Raw genomic sequence first — 26748 nt, 5'->3', positions numbered from 1 at the left:
TTGCTGTCATGTCTCAGCTTCACTCTTCTCAAGTTATCCAATGCTTTGCAAAGGAAAAGCAGGTGTTTAAAACAAGACCTAGGTACCTTAACTAGATGAGTTAGTTTATTATATTTTTCTCTTGAATCTTTTTGTTTCACCACTAAAACAGAAGGCTGAGCGGTTTTCACACAGAATACCCTCATAAACTGCCTTTATAGAGGTACTGTAAAATTATGGGCATATGTATTGTAATGCTAGACATGTTCCTGATAAACCTTCGATTCTGCAGAATTGCTTGCTGAAGCTAACAGGGCTTATGAGAAAAGTAGGAATGGGGCCTACCAGTCTAAATCCATGGAACATTTTAAGCGTATATTAATGAAAACTAGTGTAGTAACCCTAATAAAAATAAAAACTAGTACAGTTAACTCTTCACAGGCACTTATATTGAGCATCACAGTGACTTTGGAGCCTTAAACCCTTGGACTCTTGCTTCCGTCTTTGAGCTGTTGACCCTAGAGGGTATTTATCAAAACTTTATCAAAATCTGATCCAGGACGTACTTTTCATTAATCCATTTTGTCCTACAGGGGGAAATATTTGTCACTTCTTGTTCTTGACTCCCTGCTTTGCCAGATGGTTAACATAGTGGAAAGTGCAGCAATTGGTTAGTGCAGTTACTTGCATTAAGGAAAGACAGTTCTATGGATATTTAACGTTTTCCTACAGACTTCATAAATTGCTAAACCCTTTTCTTTAATTGTGAGAAAGCTCTCCCCTGATGGTGTTAAACATTAATATACTGGGGGCGCCTGGGTGGCGCAGTCGGTTAAGCGGCCGACTTCAGCCAGGTCACGATCTCGCGGTCCGTGAGTTTGAGCCCCGTGTCAGGCTCTGGGCTGATGGCTCAGAGCCTGGAGCCTGTTTCCGATTCTGTGTCTCCCTCTCTCTCTGCCCCTCCCCCGTTCAAGCTCTGTCTCTCTCTGTCCCAAAAAAAAAAAAATAAAATAAACGTTAAAAAAAAATAAATAAAATAAACATTAATATACTGGGAAAATTGCTTATGAACCTCCATAATTTCTATTATTCAGACGTCGTTTCTCCTTTATCAGTCATTTTTGAGGTAATTTTCATCAGAGAAACACGTAGCAGACAGATTTTAGTTGTTTATTGGAAAACTAATGGATTAAATATATAAAATGCAAATGTTAGTGTTTTAGTCTATTCTTGAAAATGGCAATCCTGATTGGGGGGGAAGAAGGAAGAAAAGATCAAACTTCAATATGATGAGCTGCAAAATCTTAACTATTGGAAAGGAGAAGGTTTACAGAGAACTTCTGAAGGAATGGTCCTTGAACATAGCAGTAATGGAATGTTTCTGTTTTGCATCTCATTTTCTTTCTGCATATGAGAACTGACATTTCAGTCTTTTTCATGGTACCCCTGTGAAATTAGTAAAATCTTGGATGGTCCCTGTTTTACATAGGAGAAAGCTGATACAGGGAAAATTATTAACCAAAGTAATGTATTTCAATTATTAGGAGAGGTATAAAGAAAATCTTAGGTTTTTTGGTTTACATTAAGTAAGACATTAGAATCCTACAACCCTACTGAACCACTGAAATGAAGTTATATCTTCATTAATACAAGATTTGGTATAAAGTAAGATTTGATATAAGTTGAACAGTAGTTCTACAGAAGTTTTAAAGTTTCCTTGATTATATTTCAAACTTCCCATTAAGCTCTGTGATGGAAATAGGAATCAAAAGGAAGTAAATCTGGGTGCCTGGGTGGCGCAGTCGGTTAAGCGTCCGACTTCAGCCAGGTCACGATCTCGCGGTCCGTGAGTTCGAGCCCCGCATCGGGCTCTGGGCTGACAGCTCGGAGCCTGGAACCTGCTTCCGATTCTGTGTCTCCCTCTCTCTCTGCCCCTCCCCCGTTCATGCTCTGTCTCTCTCTGTCTCAAAAATAAATAAACGTTAAAAAAATATTAAAAAAAAAACAAAAACAAAAGGAAGTAAATCTTAACACTTCTCAGTCAGTACTCAAAATATTTGGTAAACTATGTGGTAATATAAATTAATATGAAACGATAACATCTTGGTTTTCAGTAGCTAGCTGTATGAACTTTGAAATTCATTATACTAAGTTAGGTATGCCTGGTACAGAGACCTGTAACTGCTTTCCACCTTTACTGTGTCACTCCAGTACTTTAGAGTTTATTGTCTTATGCTTTTGTGGAATATCCTCTGTTCTTGCTGATTTATGGCACTGGTCATAAATACATTGAAAATAGTTTCCTGTTGCATTAATAGCCTGAAAGAAAGCAGGAAAAGGAGCAAGGTAATTACTGTAAACACAGTTACACTCTTCTTTTGAGTCTTTTTACTGGTTCTTAATATTGAATGAGTAAATGTATTATTTACACTACTCGTTACAGACTTACGAAGTTAGTCTAGATTTACAGTTATTCTGTGTTATTCTTTTAAAATAAAATATTGTTTCTTCTTCAGGTGATGGAGAAGATAACCGACCAGGAATGAGAGGGGGCCATCAGATGGTTATTGATGTTCAAACAGGTGAGGAATACTTGCAATGGAAAGCAAATTCGTTTAAAAATTACACATTTAAAAGTATCAGGTAAGCACGAAGGTACTTTTTCCCATCCATTGCAGAGGTTAAATGTTATCGACCATAACCAAGTTGCAAAGAAAATAGACATTAGCCATAGCTTTAATATAGACAAGGTAGCGACATAGGAGAGAGGAGAGGCTGCTGCACAGAGAACATTAGATAAACTAAAAGAAACGTGTAGCCCTTTGTAGCTCTGTGTGTGTGTGTGTGTGTGTGTGTGTGTGTGTGTGTGTGTGATTGTCTATGTTTTTGATTTTCATAGCAAATTGTTGGAGTATTTCTTCTGGCTTTTCAGTGCATTCATATTTTCATGCCATAATATGGGCATTATTGCAATAAAAGAGAATTAAGATCTTTTTTGAGAGAAAGAATATCAGGGTAAGTAGCTTAAGTGTTGGTAGACCCACTAATTGCTTAACATTGTTCACAAGCCTATAAATAATTCGTTTTAGTTATTCTTCTTCGCTGCCTTTTAAATTTTATTCTGTACCTTGGTACTGAAAATTTTCCCTAGGTTTCTACAGCCTAGGACAGCTTAGGTACCATTGTATTTAGAGGTTAATGCTAAAATTATAGTAGATTTCAAATTACCATCTGGAAAAGCAAATAATACCAAGAAGTCAGTGTAATTTTACTTTATTGTTTGGTTTTAGAAAACTTTACTTCAGGGAGTGCCAATATCGATCCACGTAATAAATTAGTTTTACTTTTGCAGTTCTGTTGTTGTGTTAAGCTGATTCATAGTGCTTCAGGAATAATTTGTTGATTCACGTCATAAAACAATTAAGTACAAAAGTTATCACAGCATAGGTAATAATCTTCTAGGCATTAATGTATTTTCACAAATGTTTTATGAGTAACAAAGAAATGATAACATTTCTCTTAAAATTAACTGCTAGATTTGTATAGTAACCTGTGAGCTGGTTTAGGAGTATTATTGGGGTCTCTGGAAAAGGTTCATTTCAAGGCTTAGGAACTTGCTTTCCTAATCCTAGTCTCTCTCCCCAAATCTCTTCCCTCCTACAGGTACAAGTTTGACTCAGCTGTGGAATCTTAAGTATCTTTTTTTCTACCTGAGCATCCAATAAATATACATATGCTTATTTCTTAACCACATGTAACTTTTACACGTATATTCTTTTCTGCCACCATTCTCTGTCCTATTTATGAATGGGCTTTATGGGGGCCCGGGATACTCTTGAAACGATTTTTAGTGTTTTTGTCTGTCTTTGTGGAGTTTACTGCGAAGATCCGTTACCATATATATATATGTATATGTGTGTGTGTGTGTGTGTGTGTGTGTATATATACATATATATACACACACACACATATGTATATTTTTTTTAATGTTTATTTATTTTTGAAAGACAGAGACAGAGCGTGAGTGGGGGAAGGGCAGAGAGAGAGGAAGACACAGAATCTGAAGAGGCTCCAGGCTGTGAGCTGTCAGCACAGAGCCCAATGTGGGGCTGGAACCCACGAACCATGAGATCATGACCTGAGCCAAAGCCGGACGTTTAACTGACTGAGCCACTCAGGCACCCCGCATTACCATATTTTTTAAGGGTTAATACTTATATTAATTTTTGACATTCTATGGTAAATAGTGTTGAACTGAGTAGTCACAATTTCAAATAAAATTCATTACTTATTCTTAAGTGGTATTCATATTTGAAATAATAGTGTTACAAAGTAAACCGTTACCCACCCCTCCCCTCTCCTTGTATTTTTCCCAGATTATTTGTTGCTAAATCTGGGGTGTATGAAGAAGAGAGTAGTAGGTGATAAAATTAGAGAGGTAATGAGGGGCCAGATTGTGTTCAGTCTTTTAGGCCTTTGTTAGCACTTTACCTTTATTCACAGTGAGATGGGAAGGCATTGTTGGACTTTAAGAAGTGTGATGAAATGGGGCACCTGGGTGGCTCAGTCTGCTGAACGTCCAACTTTGGCTCAGGTCACGATGTCACGGTTCGTGAGTTCGAGCCCCTCATCAGGCTCTCGGCTGTCAGGGCAGATCCTGCTTCAGATCCTCTGTCTACCTTTTTCTCTGCCCCTCCCCACTTCAAGCATGCTTGTTCTCCCTCTCTCTTATCAAAAATAAAAATAAACGTTAAAAAAAAAGTGTGATGAACTGACTTTACATTTTAACAAGACAAATTGGATTAAGGGCAGAAGCAGAGAGACCTTTTAGGAAGCAGTTGGCTTACTGGAGAATGATAATAGCATTGGCTTACGCCAAAGTGGTAACAGTAATGTTGAGAATTGGTGGAATTTTGGATGTATTTGAAGGTGTCAGTTGACATTATTTGCTGATGGATTGGATGTGAGGTGTGAGAGAAAGCAGTGAAGGATGACTGAAGGTTGTGACTTGAGCAATTGGAAAAATAGTGTAGCCATTCCCTAGATGAGTAAAACAAGAGGATCAAATATGGTAGATTGTTCAGCAACTCAGGTTTAGTCAGGTTAAGTTTGAGATGCCAGTTAGACATCCAAGTAGGTCTGTCAAATACGTAGTTAGATATATTAGTTTGAGGTTCAGTAGACAGGTCTGGGCAGAATAATCATTTCCCTCTGTGTATTTACACAGCACATTTTTCATACTATTATTTTTACTACGATTTCCGTATTGTTTTAGAGGTGCTTGAATGTGTGGTATGTATCCCCTGCCTCTCTATGCAGTTTCCCCATCTCTGTCCGCCAGTCTTAGTGGTCTTACTGAGAGGGGAATGGCAGACCTCTTGCCTTGGTTAATTTTATGGCCACAAAGCCTGGTCTGGAGGACACGTACACTAAATATTCATTGAATTGAATCAAAATTTTAAAATCCATTTTCCTTCAAGTAGAAAGAAAAATATTTACTTGGAAACTATACTCTGACATTGCTGTAATCCTTGATGAGTAGATTGTGTTATAATGTCATTTATTATAACAGACTAATATTTTTGTGAGGTGAATTTATGTTGTTATATTCTAATATATTTAACTTTTCTGGTGATTCTGCTTATTCTTGAACATAGACTATGCTTCCTTAAAGCTGTAGTTATCATTAGTTTAGGATCAATGTAGAAAAATTAAATGTTATGTAGAGCTTCGCATTCTTTAGGGCAACATTTGGTGCTTTCTGAATTTAATTTGGGTACAAACCAGAATCTGGGATGTTTTTGGGTTTGTTCTTTATAAATCTTTCTATTTCTGTTATAAAACTATTAATAGCATGATTTACCAAAGTGTTTTCATATACTTTTTTATTTCATAATATATGTACCAGAGCCCTCTTTTTTTTTTTTTTTTTAATTTTTTTTTTCAACATTTATTTATTTTTGGGACAGAGAGAGACAGAGCATGAACAGGGGAGGGGCAGAGAGAGAGGGAGACACAGAATCGGAAACAGGCTCCAGGCTCTGAGCCATCAGCCCAGAGCCTGACGCGGGGCTCGAACTCACGGAGCACGAGATCGTGACCTGGCTGAAGTCAGATGCTTAACCGACTGCGCCACCCAGGCGCCCCCCCAGAGCCCTCTTATAACTGCTACCATGAGGTTGACCTTAATCATCCTCGAAAAGATTATATTTATTGCAGATCTTTGAAAGAACTTTTTCTAGTCCAGTCTTATTGACATAGCAACCAAGTATAGGCTGAGGTTTGAGTTTGTGAGAAAGGGGTGTATGTGTTAGACATACCTGGGTTTGAATCCTGACTTTTTCTTTGAACGTGAATGAGTTGTAATGATGATAAAAATAGGAATAATAAATTGTTGGGAGAATTAAATAATATATATAATGTATATATTATTTATACAGTATGTATTTTTATGTGCAACATAGTAATATACAATATATACTGATTGGTTCTGATGAGAGAATTCTATGCAAGCCTAGAGACCTTTCTTTTTGTTTGTGTTTTTGACAGAATTTTACAGTAGAAATATTTTAAAACAACTAAAACCTTTTGAAAAATAATTTAAAACAACTTGAAAGGCAGTCTTAAGGAAAAAAATAATAACTTACCCATAATCCCACGTTCTAACTAACCAATGTTATTTCAGTATAATTTGTTTCATCTTTTATTTTTTTTTAATTTTTTTTTTTAACGTTTATTTATTTTTGAGACAGAGAGGGCATGAACGGAGGAGGGTCAGAGAGAGGGAGACACAGAATCTGAAACAGGCTCCAGGCTGTGAGCTGTCAGCACAGAGCCCGACGCGGGGCTCGAACTCACGGACCGTGAGATCATGACCTGAGCCGAAGCCGGACGCTCAACCGACTGAGCCACCCAGGCGCCCCTTGTTTCATCTTTTATATACATTGTCATGGATGTTTTAGAAAGGAAGGGAAATCATAAATACACTTCTAAGATTTTTAGAAAATTTAAGAATTTTGCTCATAAGGATTAAGTAGGTTTAGTAGGAAAGGATGACTTTCCCCAAATAGTTTAAAGAACCTAGAAGTTTTACGTTTATAAAGTTGATGCCAAAGTAGTAAAATGTAGTTTAGAGGCACCCAGTCACTGTTTCAAGTATGCATTTTAAAGATCTCCAGGGCAAGAGCTCTTTACCTGGTGAAGATATATACAAAATTTTGTCTGTATGTACATTTTTCTGAGAGAATCCATGAATTCAGGTCATCAAAAGCCTCTTTTTTTTTTTTTTAAGTTTATATATTTATTTTCAGAGAAAGAGAGGGAGAGGAAATTCCAAGCAGGCTCCTCTCTGTCAGTAGAGAGACTGACGTGGGGCTTGATCTCACAAACCATGGCATCATGACCTGAGCCAAAATCAAGAACCAGATGCTTGACCAACTGAGCCACCCAGGTGCCCCCAGATTATCAAAAGAACCTTAACTCAAAAAGTTAAGAACACCTTCACTACAGTAAAACTTCATAAAGTTCATTTCAACTTCCTTAAAGTGGCTTGTATTTCAAAGCAATTATTGCTTCCCAGTGTTTCGTGTGTCTCATTTTCTTAAATATTAAAAATATAATGGTGCCTAAATTTTCTTTTTTTTTTCCACTTTATAGTTTTTTTTTTTTTCATTTTGCTACAGCTCTAAGGATGGAGTAATTATTTAGAAAAGTACTTGATGGCATACATTTTACTATTTAATTTCAGAGCTTTCTACCATCCTGAGCGAATTCTGTCATTTCTACTGTGGTAGAGAAGAAATATGGTATTTTGTCCTACTGCCCTATTTGTCCTATTTTGAATGTGGATGTCAGTTTTATTGACTATAATCCCTATACCTGGTACCTCTCTACTTCAGTTCTTCAACTCTGAATTATGTTTCAGCTCTGGGTAAAATAACACAAATTTAAAGAGAGAAATGGCATGTCTGTTCTATTTCAGTGTAGAAGTCTGAAAGACTTCTGAAGAAGTCAGATGAAAATTTAAATATCCATTGTACCAGGCAGTTCTTTGCTGTGGAACTCTCATTGAATTTTGAGAACCTGCAGTGCCGTGCAGCCTTTTTTCCTCTCTCAGGATAGGTAGTAAGACTCAGGCAAAGTCCTGGTATTTGATATCTACAAAAGAAATTAAAGGGGTGTTGCTTGTCACTTGGTAGAGCCCTTTTGTGGAAATCTGAACCTTTGACTATTCTGTACTAATTATATGAAAGTTCGTTTGTTCTTCCTTCCCTCTCTCCCTCCCTCCCTCTTTGTCTTTCTTTCTCTCTTCCTCCCTCCACCCTTCCTTTTTTCTTTTTTCTTTTTTCTTTTCTTTCTTTCCACAATGCCATATATAGATTTTCCTTAAATTCCTTAAAGAAACTTTTGAAGGAAATAGGTGAATATGAGTTTTAGTTGTGAATTACAAATACATTCATTTGGCTATATTTCTTTAGCTATGTCATGAGTGTTTTTTCTTTTATACAGTTACCAGAAAAGAATTCTGGAAATCCAGCCTTTAAAAAAAATTTTTTTTAATGTTTATTTATTTTTGAGAGAGAGAGAGAGAGAGACAGAGCCAGAGTATGAGCAGGGGAGGGGCAGAGAGAGAGAGAGAGAGAGGGAGACACAGAATCTGAAGCAGGCTCCAGGCTTTGAGCTGTTAGCACAGAGCCTGATACGGGGCTCAAACCCATGGACTGGACCATGAGATCATGACCTAAGCTGAAGTTGGATGCTCAACTGACTGAGCCACCCAGACACCCTGGAAATCCAGCCTTAATTAAGGATACAAAATATATTCAAATATATATACTGAAAATACAGCCTTTTAGCAGGGAAAGTGTATGTTGAATTTAACCAAAGGATCAGTCTCAAGATAGTTTTGTAATTATAGCTATAGTAAGAATATGGTTCTATTTAAAAAGGGAGGCAGATAAATCTAGTTGATAATTTGTTGGGTCATGAGAGTTCAAGGGAACGGCTAAAGAAGACAAGGTTGAAGAATATGTAAAACAGCTTTCCCCTTCTCATGTATTCCTCTCTTCAAAATTTTCAAGTTAATTTAAGGTCTTACTAACTGCGTTTTCAGAAGGATTAAACTCTTGAATTAAATGCCCTGACAGGGTTTCATTTTTATCTTGACTATAAATTTGTGTTTCTTAAAACTTTTTTTTAATTTCATTTGTTTTTCTCATTGTCTATATTATTAATTGAACTAAGAATTAAAGTAACTTCCTTTACTATCTTGTTAACTCTTCTCCTACCTTCTCCTTTTTGGCACATAAATTTTATTTAAGGTTGGGCCCATGCTATGTGAGTGTATGTGTATTCCATATGGTTTCAAAGTGGAAGCATGGATCTAATTACGAAAATAGTGTGCCATCTTGTGGAGGATTTTTCAGACAGTAAAGTCAGATTTACCCAGAGGAATTAGTAGGAGGATAGGTACTGCAGTCAGGCTCATAAGATAAAAAGCCTGCCTCTTTGTGCAGAATGGTGTTAAGACACTGATGTGTTAACATTTCTACCTTATTTTTAGTGTAAATAAGATGTGTATACGAGTACTGCTAGTAGTAAGTAATTATAGGGTTTATTTAGTACTGGTGCCAAAGAGATTTGTGCTTAAGAATGTGGTTGAATTTTAGTTTTTGTGGCCTCAGTAACAACAGATTGATTGATCATTGATTCAGTCTCTTAGAATGAAATTGGTTTGACATCTTGAACTTAGGCCGTTATTGGTCACTTTACTTCCAATCCCTCTCTTTTGCCGGCTTCTCCTTCTTGATCAAGTCCTATCATGCTTCACGTTCAGAATTGGCCTAGTTGCATGTCTGCTTAGGATTTTCTGAAGCTACTGTATGGTCTGTGGAGTTGAGTTCGGAGCCTTTATGTTGTTATTTAACCCCTTCCACGATCTGGCCACTACCTGTCTTTTTAACCTTTTGTGTTCTTTTAAATCGAACAGTGCGTTTATTCATCACACAGTGTTAACCACTTTGCATGCATTATTTAATTTAACTCTCACAGTAGCTTTATAAACTAGGTGCTTGTGTGCTGTTTTGGATGTAAGGAGACCGACAGTGGTAGAGCTTTAATTCTATCTGAGATCTGCCTGACTTTAGAATCCATGTGCTTTAAGATACTTCTCACGTGTTTTTCTGTCTCTGTACCTTTGTTATACTTTTTACTCTGCTTGAAAAGTCCTCCTGTCCGTTTCCCATTCTGCCACCAAAGCCATCTTCTGCTGGATAGGTCACATGCCACTGCCACCATGAAACCTTTCCTGAGTCCCTTCCACCAGGTATACTCACTTCCCTCTTTTGAACTCCCCATGGTGCTTTTTACCTTTCTTATGGCACTTAGGCTGCCCTGCGTTATGGTGACTTATGTGCCTGTTTTATATTCTTTTTTTTTTTTAATGTTTATTTGAGAGAGAGCACGTGCTAGTGTGAGCAGGAGGAGGGGCAGAGAGAGAGGGAGACAGGATCCCAAGCAAGATCCTCTGCGTGCTGGGAGAAATGGATAGCCACAATAGCCTGTGCTCCTTTAAGAAAAAAATATAGAGAAAGAGCTGCTGCTTGAGGAGGACTGTACTGCCCAGGGATGTACGTGAATTGTTACATAACCTATAAGCATGAGACTGGACCCCGTTGCGAATAATGTTTTTTCTGTTTCCTTCTCCCTACAGTTCTCTCCAGTGATTTCTATAATCTTTAAAAGTTTTTGATACCCTTTACTCATTAATTAATACTTTTGCTCGTGTTTATTTCTAGATAATATTTCATCTCTGAATGATTTAAATGATGAGATGATTTAATTAAAAATTTGTCATGCATTTCATTCAGGTATGTCAAAAGGTCCTGCTTCCATCCGACTCATTCAATTTTACTATTAAACTTCAACTGGGACTACAAAGCATTCACAGACAAGAATGACATCTTGGATTAATTCCATTGGGATGCTTGCTCTCTGCCAGATTTTATTTTGCTCAGCTATCAATGAGGCTGTTGTGGAAATGTGGGTTTTCTTTGCTGTGAGAATTTATGCGTACAAAGAGACCTGCTTTTCAGAAAGAACATTGAGAACCCAGAGCCCAAGAGGAAGGGTTATTAAAGTTAATGAACCAGGGTAACCTTATCCAAAGGGTACCCAGAAACACTATAAAACAAAAGGTCAATTGCTATTGCTATTTTAGTTATATATCGCCTCCCTCTCCTGGCCTCAGAATTTATCAGGGTTAATTGCATTTACAGTGAAGCCTTGGCAAATAATTTTTAAGGCAGATGAAAATTCTTTAATTTTTTTATTCTTGTAAAACTTGAAGTATCTGGGCATCACCGCATGTCATTTGGGAAACAGAATGTTACTTAACTAATGAAAATGGATTGTTGTATAGTTCTGAGATATTATTTTTTAACAGTTTAAAATAATTGCCATTATTTCACATTTGTACAGAGCCAGAGTGTTCTAGGTACTGAGTTAGACATGAAATCAGATACAATAATGCTGTTTTTATTGCATCTGTGGCACTTAGTAACCACAGAGGATTTTTTATTTTTGTGCATGTCTTAGAGGTAAAAATGCTGTTCATGCTTGATAGACTTCAGAATGTTTTTGTGTAACTTACATCTGAAGAACTATACCACAACACTGAGAGTTTTGTAAGTGAAAAAACTAAGACCCAGGGAGATTCTGTGGCCTGTACTTGATTTGACTACCCAGTTAGCACTAGAACTCGGTCCTGTCCCAATGGTATGTTCCTACCCAGAAGCATTGTTTTGATTTCCCTAGCTTCTTAGGGCATAGAATGGGGCATTTCACTTAGAAAATTCACTTAGGGTTTGAAATTATATGAAAATATGATAAAAATTTCTTAGACAAAAGCCTAGCTCTGTGAGTGGCAAGAATTTTCTTAATGGTGTCACAGTATTTTGAAGTGCACTTTGAATTGTAACCCTTCATGGTAGGACATAACTTAGATGCCAGCCTCCACATATGTAGGCCTAGGGCGTGTCAGTTAGGTAGTAGGTGGTTTTATAGTGTTCCTGTATGTCTTATTTAACTTTTTTAAAAAGGGGGGTACCTGGCTGGCTCAGTTGGTAGAGCATGTGACTCTTGACTTTGGGGTGGTGACTTTGCGCCCTACGTTGGCATAGAGTTTACTTAAAAAAAAAGGAAAGAGGGGCGCCTGGGTGGCGCAGTCGGTTAAGTGTCCGACTTCAGCCAGGTCACGATCTCGTGGTCCATGAGTTCGAGCCCCGCATCGGGCTCTGGGCTGATGGCTCAGAGCCTGGAGCCTGTTTCCGATTCTGTGTCTCCCTCTCTCTCTGTCCCTCCCCCGTTCATGCTCTGTCTCTCTCTGTCCCAAAAATAAAACAAAAACGTTGAAAAAAAAAATTAAAAAAAAAAAAAGGAAAGAAATGCCATAACTTAAAAAAATAAATAAATTGGTAGAACTTGTGTAACAAGTAGACAGAGTCATTTCAAAGGGGGTTATATTTGAAGAAAAGAAAGGCACTATTATAAAGAAGGATGTGGATGGGACATGGTGTTATGTGTAAAGATTTTCACTACCCACTGGGCAAGAAATCTATTTTGTTGCAGTGCAGCAGTCCATGGGTATAATAGACATTTCAGAGTTAAAAGAAACCAAGTTCTCAAGATACCTAGAATGACTTAAAGGTTGATTTCTGAGGAGTTACCCCTACCATTGTATATTTGGAAGAAATTTCCCCATTTTCCATTGGAATGCCAAGGCTGTACATCACCTTATTCTTAAGGTGTCTAACTAACTCACAGCTAGTTTTAACCATTGTTTTTGATATTGCGATAGAGGGAAATAGTTTTTTTTTTTTTTAATTTTTTTTTCAACATTTTTATTTATTTTTGGGACAGAGAGAGACAGAGCATGAACGGGGGAGGGACAGAGAGAGAGGGAGACACAGAATCGGAAACAGGCTCCAGGCTCTGAGCCATCAGCCCAGAGCCCGACGCGGGGCTCGAACTCACGGACCGCGAGATCGTGACCTGGCTGAAGTCGGACGCTTAACCGACTGCGCCACCCAGGCGCCCCAAGGGAAATAGTTTTAATGTGAAGGGTTGTTTGTTTTTTTCCAGAAGTCGCGAGATGTCTTTATGTTGTATTTTAGGCCATCTTTTCCCTTAGGGTTCCTTTTTTTTTTTTTTTTTTTTTTTAACGATGTGAAGCTGCATTGCTAAGAAACTGCCAAATGTGAACTTTCCACAACCTAACACAGAGAGTCCTAAACTGGCTGCACATCAGATTCACGCTGGAAACTAAAAAATGCATACTCTTCTTACCCACTGAAGACCTATGAAATCAGAATCTTGAGGATGTCTCTTAGTTATTTGTACTTTTATAAGTCTCTCGAAATGGTGGTCCTACAGCAGCCTTTCCATATACCCATGTTTAGGAGATACTAGTCTAGGGTATATTTTGGAATGCCATCCATTTACAAATTTCATTTTTAAGTTTATTTAGATATGCCTTAAATGATCTTAGAAACAAAGGCTAGATCTGGGTGCATTTACTTAAATTTTATCATTAAGTTTTTTTTATACATATTTTTCTAATTTTCATAGAGACCGTTTATTTGTTTGGTGGCTGGGATGGAACTCAAGATCTTGCTGACTTCTGGGCGTACAGTGTGAAGGAGAACCAGTGGACATGTATCTCTAGAGACACTGAGAAAGAGGCAAGTTCTCAGACTTTTCATCCATCTGTATTATGATAGGGGTGTGGGTGTACACTTCCTTTTCCAGATGATTTGTAGTCTTTTCTCATGTCTGTCCACAGTAGTAGCAGAAGAATTCGTGGTGAACAGGTGAACTTCTATACCTGGTTCTTCAGCTACTGGTACATGAACAAATCTATTTCATAGGGATAAATAGAAATGAGTATTGAATATAATATAGTTTTTAACTATGTTAGCCTGGAAATGTAACTGTGTATTGATCTTTTTTCTCATGTCTCTGTCACCTCTACTCTTACTTTGAGCATTCATCTTATTTTAATTTCCTCTGGAAAAATATGCTTATAATGTCCTTGCTTTTTCACTATTTTGGCCCCTTATTATTTGACTATATATATCAGTTTTCACAAATGATGTATATTTTATTCTTAACTAAAATTGTATTCACGTGTGTGTTGATACATACATACATAAAGCATTTTCTTAGTGAATACAATGGCTTGGATTTACAGCTTTGGATTAAAGAAGTGCATAATTATACACTAGTATAAAGCAAATGTTAATTCATTTATTTTTTCCAAATCTTTATAGAAATCTTAAAAATATTTATTTTTGAGAGAGAGAGAGAGAGACCGAGTACAAGAGGGGGAGGGGAAGGGAGAGAGGGAGACACCGAATCGGAAGTAGGCTCCAGGCTCCATGCTGTCAGCACAGAGCCTGACACAGGGCTCAAACCCACGAGCTGTGAGATCATGACCCGAGCCAAAGTCTGATGCTCAACCAACTGAGCCACCCAGGTGCCCCTAGAATTTTTTATCGTACCTTCCCATCTAAGCTGTTTCAGATTATGAGGTGACAAATAAACTTAACAAAATGGTAGGAGCTGAAAATGAAAAGTGAGGGGAAAAGACCTAATTCAAAATCCACTCCTATTAATCCAGGATGGCCATTTTAGAATGATCTGGTGCTATGCCTTTAATTCTAAGAACTTGGATTCCTGCTTACTTGGGGTGTTCATTGATTTATTTGAGTAGTTTTTATCTTTTCAAAGCTATCTTAAAATTCTGATTTCTGTTTGTTTTCCCATAAAAATATATAAAAATGGTCTTTGTCTTTCAGTATTTTAAAGTACTATTTTCTGAAGTCATTATTTCTATCTTCAACAAAAATAAAGAGTGATCTAAAAAAATTCCTAATTTATTTTTCTTAAACTATTTTAAATCCAAGTTGATTGCACCTGTAATTATTCTTGCAGTACTAAGTCTAGGGTTCATCCTGAAATCCTCCTTCTTCATCATTGAATATGCCTAATTGGTACGTAAGTTCCAAGAGTTCTAGCACCCAGTATTGCATTTCACATGTCTTCCTCTCTACTCCTTTTGACACTAATTCCAACATTATGGTTTCTTTCTTAAACTTTTGCCTCCAATAGATGAAAAGTTAATGCTGGAGAAAAGCAAGGGAAGATAAATGCAAAATCAGGAGAGTGGCTCTTTTGGCAAAAGATGGGTTAGTTCACAGGGAGCCTTAAAGGTCATATTAATGTTCTACTTTTGAAGCTGGGCATGAGTATTACTTTTATATTATTTATATATGTTATAAACAATATTTGGAATGCAATTAATAAATATTTAAAACTAATACTGGAAAAATATAGAATTTATTTTGATGAGAATACTTTGTTTCTGTTATTTTGAAGTCAGTAGAGATAAGTGATGACCCATTACTGGAGTTCAGATTTATTATAATTTATTATTGTTTTCTTCATATAGATGCTGAAAAACCTTTTGTTGATCTATGAAGTAAATAGTAATGGTATATGGCTGTAGCATAAATATTCATATTCATTTCTTTCAAAATTAAACAGTTAGTATTTCATATATCTAATTTTATTTTCTGTACCAGTGAGTACAAGTTATTGTTTGATGATACCGCGAGACATGTGGTTTAAAAATATGATGTACAGTAAAGAAGCAGTATTAATTTAATTCATTTTAATTTACTTAAATATGTATCTAATAACACATTTAGGAGATTGAAAGATAATAGAATGGTTCACCTCCTAGAATAATTATTTTATTTATTTATTTTTTTTGACAACATTCTCTTTATTTTTTTTTTTATTTATATATGAAATTTATTGTCAAATTGGTTTCCATACAACACCCAGTGCTCATCCCAAAAGGTGCCCTCCTCAATACCCATCACCCACCCTCTCCTCCCTCCCACCCCCCATCAACCCTCAGTTTGCTCTCAGTTCTCAACAGTCTCTTATGCTTTGGCTCTCTCCCACTCTAACCTCTTTTTTTTTTTTTTTCCTTCCCCTCCCCCATGGGTTCCTGTTAAGTTTCTCAGGATCCACATAAGAGTGAAACCATATGGTATCTGTCTTTCTCTGTATGGCTTATTTCACTTAGCATCACACTCTCCAGTTCCATCCACGTTGCTACAAAAGGCCATATTTCATTTTTTCTCATTGCCACGTAGTATTCCATAGTGTATATAAACCACAATTTCTTTATCCATTCATCAGTTGATGGACATTTAGGCTCTTTCCATAATTTGGCTATTGTTGAGAGTGCTGCTATGAACATTGGGGTACAAGTGCCCCTATGCATCAGTACTCCTGTGTCCCTTGGATAAATTCCTAGCAGTGCTATTGCTGGGTCATAGGGTAGGTCTATTTTTAATTTTCTGAGGAACCTCCACACTGCTTTCCAGAGCGGCTGCACCAATTTGCATTCCCACCAACAGTGCAAGAGTTTCTCCATATCCTCTCCAGCATCTATAGTCTCCTGATTTGTTTGTTTTGGCCACTCTGACTGGCGTGAGGTGATATCTGAGTGTGGTTTTGATTTGTATTTCCCTGATAAGGAGCGACGCTGAACATCTTTTCATGTGCCTGTTGGCCATCCGGATGTCTTCTTTAGAGAAGTGTCTATTCATGTTTTCTGCCCATTTCTTCACTGGGTTATTTGCTTTTCGGGTGTGGAGTTTGGTGAGCTCTTTATAGATTTTGGAGACTAGCCCTTTGTCCGATATGTCATTTGCAAATATCTTTTCCCATTCCGTTGGTTGCCTTTTAGTTTTGTTGGTTGTTTCCTTTGCTGTGCAGAAGCTTTTTATCTTCATAAGGTCCCAGTAATTCACTTTTGCTTTTAATTCCCTTGCCTTTGGGGATGTGTCGAGTAAGAGATTGCTACGGCTGAGGTCAGAGAGGTCTTTTCCTGCTTTCTCCTCTAGGGTTTTGATGGTTTCCTGTCTCACATTCAGGTCCTTTATCCATTTTGAGTTTATTTTTGTGAATGGTGTGAGAAAGTGGTCTAGTTTCAACCTTCTGCATGTTGCTGTCCAGTTCTCCCAGCACCATTTGTTAAAGAGACTGTCTTTTTTCCATTGGATGTTCTTTCCTGCTTTGTCAAAGATGAGTTGGCCATACGTTTGTGGGTCTAGTTCTGGGGTTTCTATTCTATTCCATTGGTCTATGTGTCTGTTTTTTGTGCCATAGAATAATTATTTTAAATGTTCATTTAGATATGCAAGTAAGTTCTTATAAAGGTTTAAAAAAATATATTTTTCTTTAGTTTTGCATTTCTAAAGTTTCTTTAATGTCAGGCTTTGTGGAAGACAGCTAGATTCTCCTATCTGCTTCTCTGTTTGGTCCCTTGTGACATGTTGTTTTCTGTGAAATATATGAAGAATATTGGACCTCACATAGATATGTTTCTGGAAAGGAGAATAGTATTTTAATAGCCTTTTCAGATACTTGCACATGGTCTTTTTTGATCTGGTCTCATATCCCAAATTGACAAGTGGTTGTTTCTTAAAAGTGATTGATTGCATTATAGACTCAAACCATATCAGCTAATATTTTCTGTTACATTAAGATCCATTGTTCTATCTGCTCTTTGAGTGGATCTTTTACCCATGCATGGTTTTTTTTACCCATGTATCAACCACTTGAAAATTACTAGTTTCCTGAGTTCTGCATATCTTCCAAATGTTGACATTTTATTATACAATACCCAAAATCCCCCATCTTTGTTAACATCCCTATCAATTTCATTAGAAAACTCTTTTAAGTATCACAAGTGGCAGATAGAAGTCAAGATCACAGTGGCAGATAAAAGTTTTTAAAAATTCTAATTTTGCTTAAAAACAAATTTTAAAATTTTAAATTTGCTTTATTTTTTTAAATAAAATTTATTGTCAAATTGTCTAACATACAGTGTGTAAAGTGTGCTCTTTACAGAGGGTGGTAGATTCCCATGGTTCGTCGCTTACATACAGCACCTAGTGCTCATCCCAGCAAGTGCCCTCCTCAATGCCCATCACCCACTTTCCCCTCTCCCCCACGCCCTCATCAACCTTCAGCTTATTCTCTGTATTTAAGAGTCTCTTATGGTTTGCCTCCCTCCCTCTCTGTTTGTAACTATTTTTTTCCCCTTCCCTTCCCTTCCTCCATGGTCTTCTTTTAAGTTTCTCAGGATCCACATATAAGTGAAAACATATGATACCTGTTTTTCTCTGACTGAGTTCACTGAACATAATACCTTCCAGCTCCATCCTTGTTGCTGCAAATGGCAGGATTTCATCCTTTCTCATTGCCAAGTAGTATTCCATTGTATATATAAACCACATCTTCTTTATCCATTCATTAGTTGATGGGCATTTGGCCTCTTTCCATACTTTGGCTATTGTTGAAAGTGCTGTTATAAACATTGGGGTACACGTGCCCCTATGCATCAGCATTCCTGTATCCTTTGGATAAATTCCTAGTAGTGCTATTGTTGGGTTGTAGGGTAGTTCTATTTTTAATTTTTTGAGGAACCTCCATACTGTTTTCCAGAGTGGCTGCAACAGTTTGCATTCCCACTGACAGTGCAGGAGGGTTCCCTTTTCTCCACATCCTTGCCAGCTTCTGTTGTTTCCTAAGTTGTTAATTTTAGCCACTCTGACTGATGTGAGGTGGTATCTCAGTGTGGTTTTGATTTGTATTTCCCTGATGATGAGTGACGTTGAGCGTCTTTTCATGTGTCTGTTGGCCATCTGGATGTCTTCTTTGGAAAAGTGTCTATTTGTGTCTTCTGGCCATTTCTTCACTGGATTATTTGTTTTTCGGGTGTTGAGTTTGTTAAATTCTTTATAGATTTTGGATACCAACCCTTTATCCGATATGTCATTTGCGAATATCTTTTCCCATTCCATCGGTTGCCTTTTAGTTTTGTTGATTGTTTCCTTTGCAGTGCAGAAGCTTTTTATCTTCAGGAGGTACCAATAGTTCATTTTTGTTTTTAATTCCCTTGCCTTTGGAGATGTGTTGAGCAAGAAATTGCCGCAGCTGAGATCGAGGTTGTTGCCTGCTTTCTCCTCTAGGGTTTTGATGGTTACCTGTCTCACATTGAGGTCTTTCATCCATTTTGAGTTTATTTTTGTGTATCGTGTAAGAAAGTGGTCTAGTTTCATTCTTCTGCATGTTGCTGTCCAGTTCTCCCAGCACCATTTGCTAAAGAGACTGTCTTTTTTCCATTGCACACTCTTTTCTTAAATTTGCTTTTAATGGGGCCCTTGGGTGGCTCAGTCGATTAAGTGTATCCAACTCTTGATTTCAGCTCAAGTCTTGATCTCAGGATCATGAGTTCAAGCCCCATGTTGGCTCTGTGCTGGGCATGAAGCCTATTTAAAATGTTTTTAATAATAAAAGTCATTAAAATTAATTTTTAATTTTTAAAATTAATATGTATTTTTAAAATTTTTAATAAAATTTGCTTTTATCATTGGATACAAATTTTGTCTATTTTCCTTCAAAATGACATACTTCATTTTTCAGAAAATGCCTGTCATAGCCATAATGTCTGGATAACCATATTTGGATTGTTAATTTTCTTTCAAGTGAATATAGTGTTCCATGGAGAAAGCAACTAGGTCAGCTTGTAACTCAGTCACATAAGGTACATTTCCTTGAAATAACCACCGTGTGTCAAGTAGCACTGTTTTACGGTTTTCTTTTGTTTTTTAAGTATGGGTTTGTTTGTTTGTTTGTTTGTTTTTAAGTTTATTTATTTTGAGAGAGAGCAGAGGAGGGGCAGAAAGATAAGGAAAGAGAAAATCCCAAGCAGGCTCTGCACTGCAGTGTGGAGCCCAGCGCAGGGCTCAAAGCCACAAACCATGAGAGCTGAAATCAAGAGTCAGATGCTTAACTGACTAAGCCACCCAGGTGCCCCTGTTTTATAGTTTTCTAAATCTCTTTAATGTTCAGCTTAACAGAAGGCAGCTGGATTCATATCTGCTTCTGTATCCAATCTGTGATTATATCAGAAGTTGTGTAGCCTCTGGAAAGTTTCATGGACACTCAAAAGATAATAAGAGTGAAAGGACAAAATTCTTACCCTTAGTGGTGGTATTAAACAAACAAACAAACAAAAGAAAACTGTGTGGACTCCCTGAAGTATCTTGGAAACCCCAGAATGCACTGAGAACTGCTGCTTTAATTTAATCCACAGACCCTTTTTAGATATAGACACTAATCATGTAATACCTCAGTAATGTCCTTTATATGTGTCCCACTGTCACTCCCAACCCCCATCCCTGACCAAGACTCAGTTCATGATCATGCATTCATTTCAGTGGCATGTTTCTTTAGTCTCCTTTAGTCTGGAATAGTTCCTCAACCTTTCCTTATCTTTCTAGACCTTGACATTTTTGAAGAACACATAGTAATTATTTTGTAGACTGTCACTCAGTTGCTTTGTCTCTTCTTTCCTTGGGATTGGATTTAGGTTGAGCATTTTTAGCAGGAATACCATGTGGGTGACATTGGGTAGCCCTTAGTATATCCTGTCAGGAGGCGCATTGTGTCAGCTTGTCTGGTACCTTTGATCACTTGTTTAAGGAGAGTGCCCTCCAGATTTTTCCCCCTCTATAATTAATATGTAATTTGTGAGGAGACATCTTGAGATTATGAAAATACCCTATTACTCATCAAACTTTCACCTTTAGCATCTATTGATGAAACTCTAAAGCTTTATCCAAAGTGATTATACCATTTTATATTCCTGCCAGAAATGTATGAAAGTTCTGGTTGCTCCCCTATCTTCTTTCCCCATTGAATTGCTTTGGCATGTTTGTCAAAAATCAATTGATTATATATGTCTCTTTTTGAATACTCTAGCCTGCTCCATTATCTTTTGGTCTGCTCATATACCATTATGACACTTCTTGAGGTCAGGTAATACAAGACCTCTTTATTCTTCTTTTTAAAAATTGTTTTGTGGGGCACCTGGGTGGCTCAGTTGGTTAAGCATCCGACTTCGGCTCAGGTCATGATCTCATGGTTCATTAGTTTGAGTCCCACATCAGGCTCTGTGCTGACATTTCAGAGCCTGGAGCCTCCTTCAGATTCTGCGTCTCCCTCTCTCTCTTCCCGTCTCCTGCTCATACTGTCTCTCTCTCAAAAATAAATTAACATCGGGGCGCCTGGGTGGTGCAGTCGGTTAAGCGTCCGACTTCAGCCAGGTCACGATCTCGCGGTCTGTGAGTTCGAGCCCCGCGTCAGGCTCTGGGCTGATGGCTCAGAGCCTGGAGCCTATTTCCGATTCTGTGTCTCCCTCTCTCTCTGCCCCTCCCCTGTTCATGCTCTGTCTCTCTGTGTCCCAAAAGTAAATAAACGTTGAAAAAAAAATTAAAAATAAATAAATTAACATTAAAAAACAATAATAATTAAAAATAATAATAAATAAATAAACAAAAATTGTTTTGAGGAGTTCCTGGGTGGCTCCGTCAGTTAAACATCTGACTCTTGATTTCTGCTCAGGTCATGATCTCACTGGTTCATGAGATCAAGCCTGGTGTTGGGTTCTACACTGACAATGTGGAACCTGCTTGGGATTCTCTCTTCCCCTCTCACTCTGCCCCTCCCCCCTCCAAAAGAAATAAATAAACTTTAAAAAAAGAAATTATTTTGATTCTTCTAGGTCTTTTACATTCCATATAAATTTTAGAATAATATTGTCAATTTCTAAAACTGTTGGGATTATGATTGAGAATGCAATGTCTATAAATCAGTTTGCTGAGAATTGATGTCTTAATAATATTAGATCTTCTAATCCATGAGCATAGTTAAATTAAATCTCCCATTTATTTCAGTCTTCATTATTTGTCAGCACTCTTGGAGTTTTTAGGTTAGAGGTCTTGAATATTTTTATTAGATTGATCCCAGTGTATTTTGTTTTTTCATGCTATTATAAATGGAGCTTAAAATTGTTTTTATCTTTTTGCTTACTGCTAATATAGTTATTTTTTTACTATTGCCTTTATATCATGACACTTCTAAATTCATTTATTATTTCTCTTTGTTGATTTCTTAAGATGTTTCAACAGTTTTGTCTCTATGAATAGAGACAATTTTCTTTCTTCCTTTTTGCTCTTTTTTTTCTGTTTCTAACCTTTTAAATGCCTTATTGCACTGATTTGGACTTCTCATATGGTGTTAAATAGAGCAAGTGAGACTAGACATCCTTATCTTGTTTCAGATTCTCGCAGGACAACGTTCATTATTTCACTGTTAAGTGAAAGATTAAGGGCTTCTGGGTGGCTCAGTCAGTTGAGTGTCCAACTCTTGATTTCAGCTCAGGTGGTGATCTCACAGTCATGGGATTGAGTCCTGCTTTGGGCTCCGTGCTGGGTGTGGAGCTTGCTTGAGATTCTCTCCCTCTCTCTCTCTGTCTCTCTCATGCATGCACCTGAGCGCTCACTCTTTCTAAAAAAATTTAAAAAGTGAAGAATTAGATTTAGGATTTCATGCATTCTTACCAGATTGAAGACATTCCTTTCTATTCCTAGTTTTCTATGAGTTTCCTCATAAATGTCTGTTGAATTTCATCAGATGCTTTTTCTATATAGATAAGATCATATTTTTTCCCTTTAATTCTGTTAATGTGGTGAATTACCTTGATCAGTTTTCAAATGTAAAATTAACTTTGCATTCCTGAAATAAACCCCCGTTAGTTAAGGAATATCCTTTTTATATATTGCTGCATTTTATTTGATGATATTTTGTTAAAGATTAGTTTTGTGTCTGTTCATGAGTTATACTGGTTGGTGTTGACTGTAAATTATTTTTCCTCTTTCTCCTTTGTAGTATTGTTAATTGGTTTTAGTGTTCTCTTATCCTCATAAAATAAGTTAGGAATATTATTTCTTGTGTTTGATAAAAATCTACCTGTATACATATCTAGGACTGGCATTTTATTTGTGGGAAGATTCTATTTAAAAAAAAAAAACCTCAATGTTTATTTATTTATTTATTTTGAGAGAGTGAGAGAGCAGGGTAGGGGCAGAGGGAGAGGGAGAACAGGGAATCCCAAGCATGCTCCACACTGCCAACACAGAGCCTGATGTGGGGCTCAAACCCACACACTGTGAGGTCATGACCCGAGCTGAAACCAAGAGTGGCTAAACGGACTGAGCCACCCAGGTGTCACTATGGGAAGTTTTTAAATTATAAAATCAATTTTTCAGTAGATATAGTGACTTCAGATTTTCTCTTTTATCTCATGTCAATTTTGGTAAGTTTACAGTTTTTCAAGGAATATGTCCCATTTTTATCAACATTGTCAGATTTTACCTAGGTTTTTTCATAATGGTCCCTTATTTTCTTTTTAACTTCTAGTGAGCCTGTAAGTTATGTTCCTGCTTTCATTTCTCATATTTGGCAATTTGTGTTTTCTCTTCGTTTTTAAAAAATTAGTCTTGCTAGTGGTTTATAATTCTAATCTTTAAGGAAACCAACTTTGTTAATTATCTCAATTTTTTTTGTCTGTTTTCTATTCTCTTGGTTCCTATTTTTTATTTCCATTTTTCTTCATATTAAGAGTATAATTTACTCACTTGAATAGCAGTTGGGCTAATTAAGCTGAAGCAAGAAGTTCTGTTACCTCCCCTAATAAAATTTCAAATTTCACATTCTAGAGTATATGGCATAGATTTATTATGCATTACCCTATCTTTGTTTTTGAGATTAATTAGGGAGAAAATTCTTTCAAAAAATAATATTTCCACCTTATCTGCTGGAGATTTTCTTTGGCAAAAACCTTTAAAAATAAGTTTTAAAATAGTATTTAGTATGAATACTAAAGTGCAGATTCAAATCAACTTAACATCTAGATTCATTAAACTAATGTCAAATTATTCTTCCTGCCTAATATCTTTATTCATTTAATCTAAATAACAGTGCTAGAATGCTCTTTTTATAATACTGCTTTTCTAATGTTCTATCCTGCTCTAGAAACCCATGATAGTCCTTTACTGCCTGTGAGGTTATATCCAGTCTCCTCTGTCAGTCATTCACCAGGCTTCTATTTCTGCATTACTCTTCAACTCTTATTTCTGCAGTAGGAATTCTCCATCTCAGCCATAACCACACACATTGTATTCAGTCTATTTTTGCTTTTGTTTCTCTTATGTTGTGGAAAACTAATCTAGAAGAGTGGAAAGAACACAGTTTTTGGTTCTAGTTACACTGAAGCTTAGATTCTCTGTCTTCCTAGTTCTGTTACACTGAACAGATTACTTAGAATCTATGAAATGGTAATATTTCCTTATAGAGTTATGTGGATTGAATGAAATATACATAGACATGTCGTAATTAGTATACATAGAATTTAGGACATATTTAACAAATATTGTAACATAGATAGAATTTAGGACATATTTAACAAATATTAAATCTCTCCTTTTCCCCTTTCAACTAATCAAATCCTGCCCAATTGAAGTTCTTTTTTTTCCATGAACTCTGTTTTGTTTATGCTGCAATATATTTTTTTTGCCTTTTATTCAGTCCTGTGATACAAATGATCTCGACTAAATAATTTTTGTTGATAATATAGTGTTATTCATACTGTTTCCCTCATTGTGTTATTTGTCCGAGCGGAAGTGTCCGTTTTATATAATGTAAAGTATGGATGAAGAAGTCAGAGATTTGGATTTTTATTCTGGTGCTGTCACTAGTTTACTAGTCTTCAGGATAACTTTTCTCTTTGGGTTATGTTTCCTCATCTTTAAAAGGAGATTATTAAACTAGAGATCTTTTTAAGGTTCCTTCCAGTTACGAAATTCAGCAATTCTAGGTATTCTTGGGGTGTCTGTTTTGTGCTAGATTCAGATGAGAAATTGTAATGAGAAATATTTTAAAAGACCAATTGTGTCTTTAGATTAACATGTCCTAGAGAATAGAGTTCTGTGCACAAATGACTACAGTGCAGTGAATATATCACAGAAGCCGTATGAGTGTTATAAGCAGAGTGCCATGTGCAGAATAGTTCATCTCATCTTTCCTGGTAGATTTTAAGCATTTCTGTGGTAAGATCTAACTGTGTGTTGGACTTATATTGCAAACCTTTCAATAAAAGTCAACAAAAAAGAACATTTAATTTTACTTTTTATTATTTGGTCTTTGAGTATTTTTCTTTTTTCTTGTTTTGCTCTCACAGAATGGTCCTAGCGCCAGATCATGTCATAAGATGTGCATTGACATTCAGCGAAGGCAAATCTACACATTGGGGCGTTATTTGGATTCCTCTGTGAGGAACAGCAAATCTCTGAAAAGTGACTTCTATCGTTATGACATTGACACAAACACATGGATGTTACTCAGTGAGGACACTGCTGCTGACGGAGGGCCAAAATTGGTGTTTGATCATCAGGTTTGGTGCACAGATAAATATATGGTGGAACTAATTAGTGCTCAGTTAACTCTTGCTCTTAGAGTTTATTTCGCATGTTATGCTGTGTTGTCTATTAGTGATTTCCTATAAATACCTATAATAGATAATAAAAGTAACTATTGTTTCAGTAGGTATAAAGTTAGTTAAAATTTTTTTTCTCGGGGCGCCTGGGTGGCTCAGTCGGTTGAGCATCCAACTTCGGCTCAGGTCACGATCTCGCGGTCCGTGAGTTCGAGCCCCGTGTCGGGCTCTGTGCTCATGGCTCAGAGCCTGGAACCTGCTTCCGATTCTGTGTCTCCCTTTCTCTCTGCCCCTCCCCCGTTCATGCTTTGTCTCTCTCTGTCTCAAAAGTAAATAAACGTTAAAAAAAAATAAATTAAAAAAAATAAAAATAAAAAATAAATAAAATTTTTTTCTCTTGTTTGATGCAAGATAAAATACTAATATCAGAACAAGTGTTAATTTATAAAAACTTTATAGAGTAGATGGAGCAGTACCTATTAGGAAAACAAATTTTGATTTTATAATAAACAGTCATAACTCATAACAGTAACAACTTACACTTTTAAAACTTTATTCTGCATTCCTGGAAGAAATTTAAAATTATTTTATAATGAGTTTGAGAATTTGAAATCCAGAGCTTTTCTTCCAGTTGGAGTGAAATATATTTACTTTTGTATATAATCATAAAGCAGATAGGAATTTGACATATACTAGATGAAGTTTAAACTGAGCACCAATAAAGGGTGCCTGAGTGGCTCAGTCGGTTAAGCATCGACTTCGGCTCAGGTCATGATCTCATGGTCTGTGAGTTTGAGCCCCACATCGGGCTCTGTGCTGACAGCTCAGAGCCTGGAGCCTGCTTCAGATTCTGTGTCTCCCTTTCTCTCTGTCCCTCCCCTGCTCACACTCTCTCTGTCTCAAAAAAAATAAACATTTAAAAAGGTGCCTGGGTGGCTCAGTCAGTTAAGCGTCCGACTTGGCTCAGGTCATGATCTCACAGTTGGTGAGTTCGACCCCCGTATCGGGCTCTGTGCTGTCAGCTCAGAGCCTGGAGCCTGCCCTGGATTCTATGTCTCTCTCTCCCTCTCCCGCTCATGCTCTGCCTCCTCTGCCTCTCAAAAATAAATAAATGTTAAACAACAACAACAACAACAAAATTTAAACTGAGCAACAGTAGAAATCACATAATGGTGTTATAAACTAGAAGACTACACACACTGATCTGTAAACCTTTTTAATATTAAAAATTTAATATGCTCATCATTATCCCCATCAGTGTCATTGTCACTGTTATCTGTTTTTAGATA

At 36.8% G+C, this 26748-nt stretch overlaps 1 protein-coding gene across 3 annotated transcripts in view; it reads left to right on the top strand.

Annotated features, from left to right (window-relative positions):
- Window positions 1-26748, top strand: part of MKLN1 (muskelin 1) — a 379029-nt gene that overhangs the window by 290406 nt on the left and 61875 nt on the right. For all 3 annotated transcript variants that reach the window (XM_040471936.1, XM_040471935.1, XM_040471934.1), the window contains 3 exons: window positions 2496-2561; window positions 13606-13718; window positions 25205-25417. In XM_040471936.1, the coding sequence (XP_040327870.1) occupies window positions 2496-2561; window positions 13606-13718; window positions 25205-25417 (392 nt within the window). The remainder of the gene's footprint in view (window positions 1-2495; window positions 2562-13605; window positions 13719-25204; window positions 25418-26748) is intronic.

Source organism: Herpailurus yagouaroundi, unplaced genomic scaffold (assembly GCF_014898765.1).
Source record: "Herpailurus yagouaroundi ecotype Mexico unplaced genomic scaffold, PumYag 100, whole genome shotgun sequence".
Lineage (NCBI taxonomy): Eukaryota > Metazoa > Chordata > Mammalia > Carnivora > Felidae > Herpailurus > Herpailurus yagouaroundi.
This window is presented reverse-complemented; position numbering and strand designations above follow the sequence as displayed.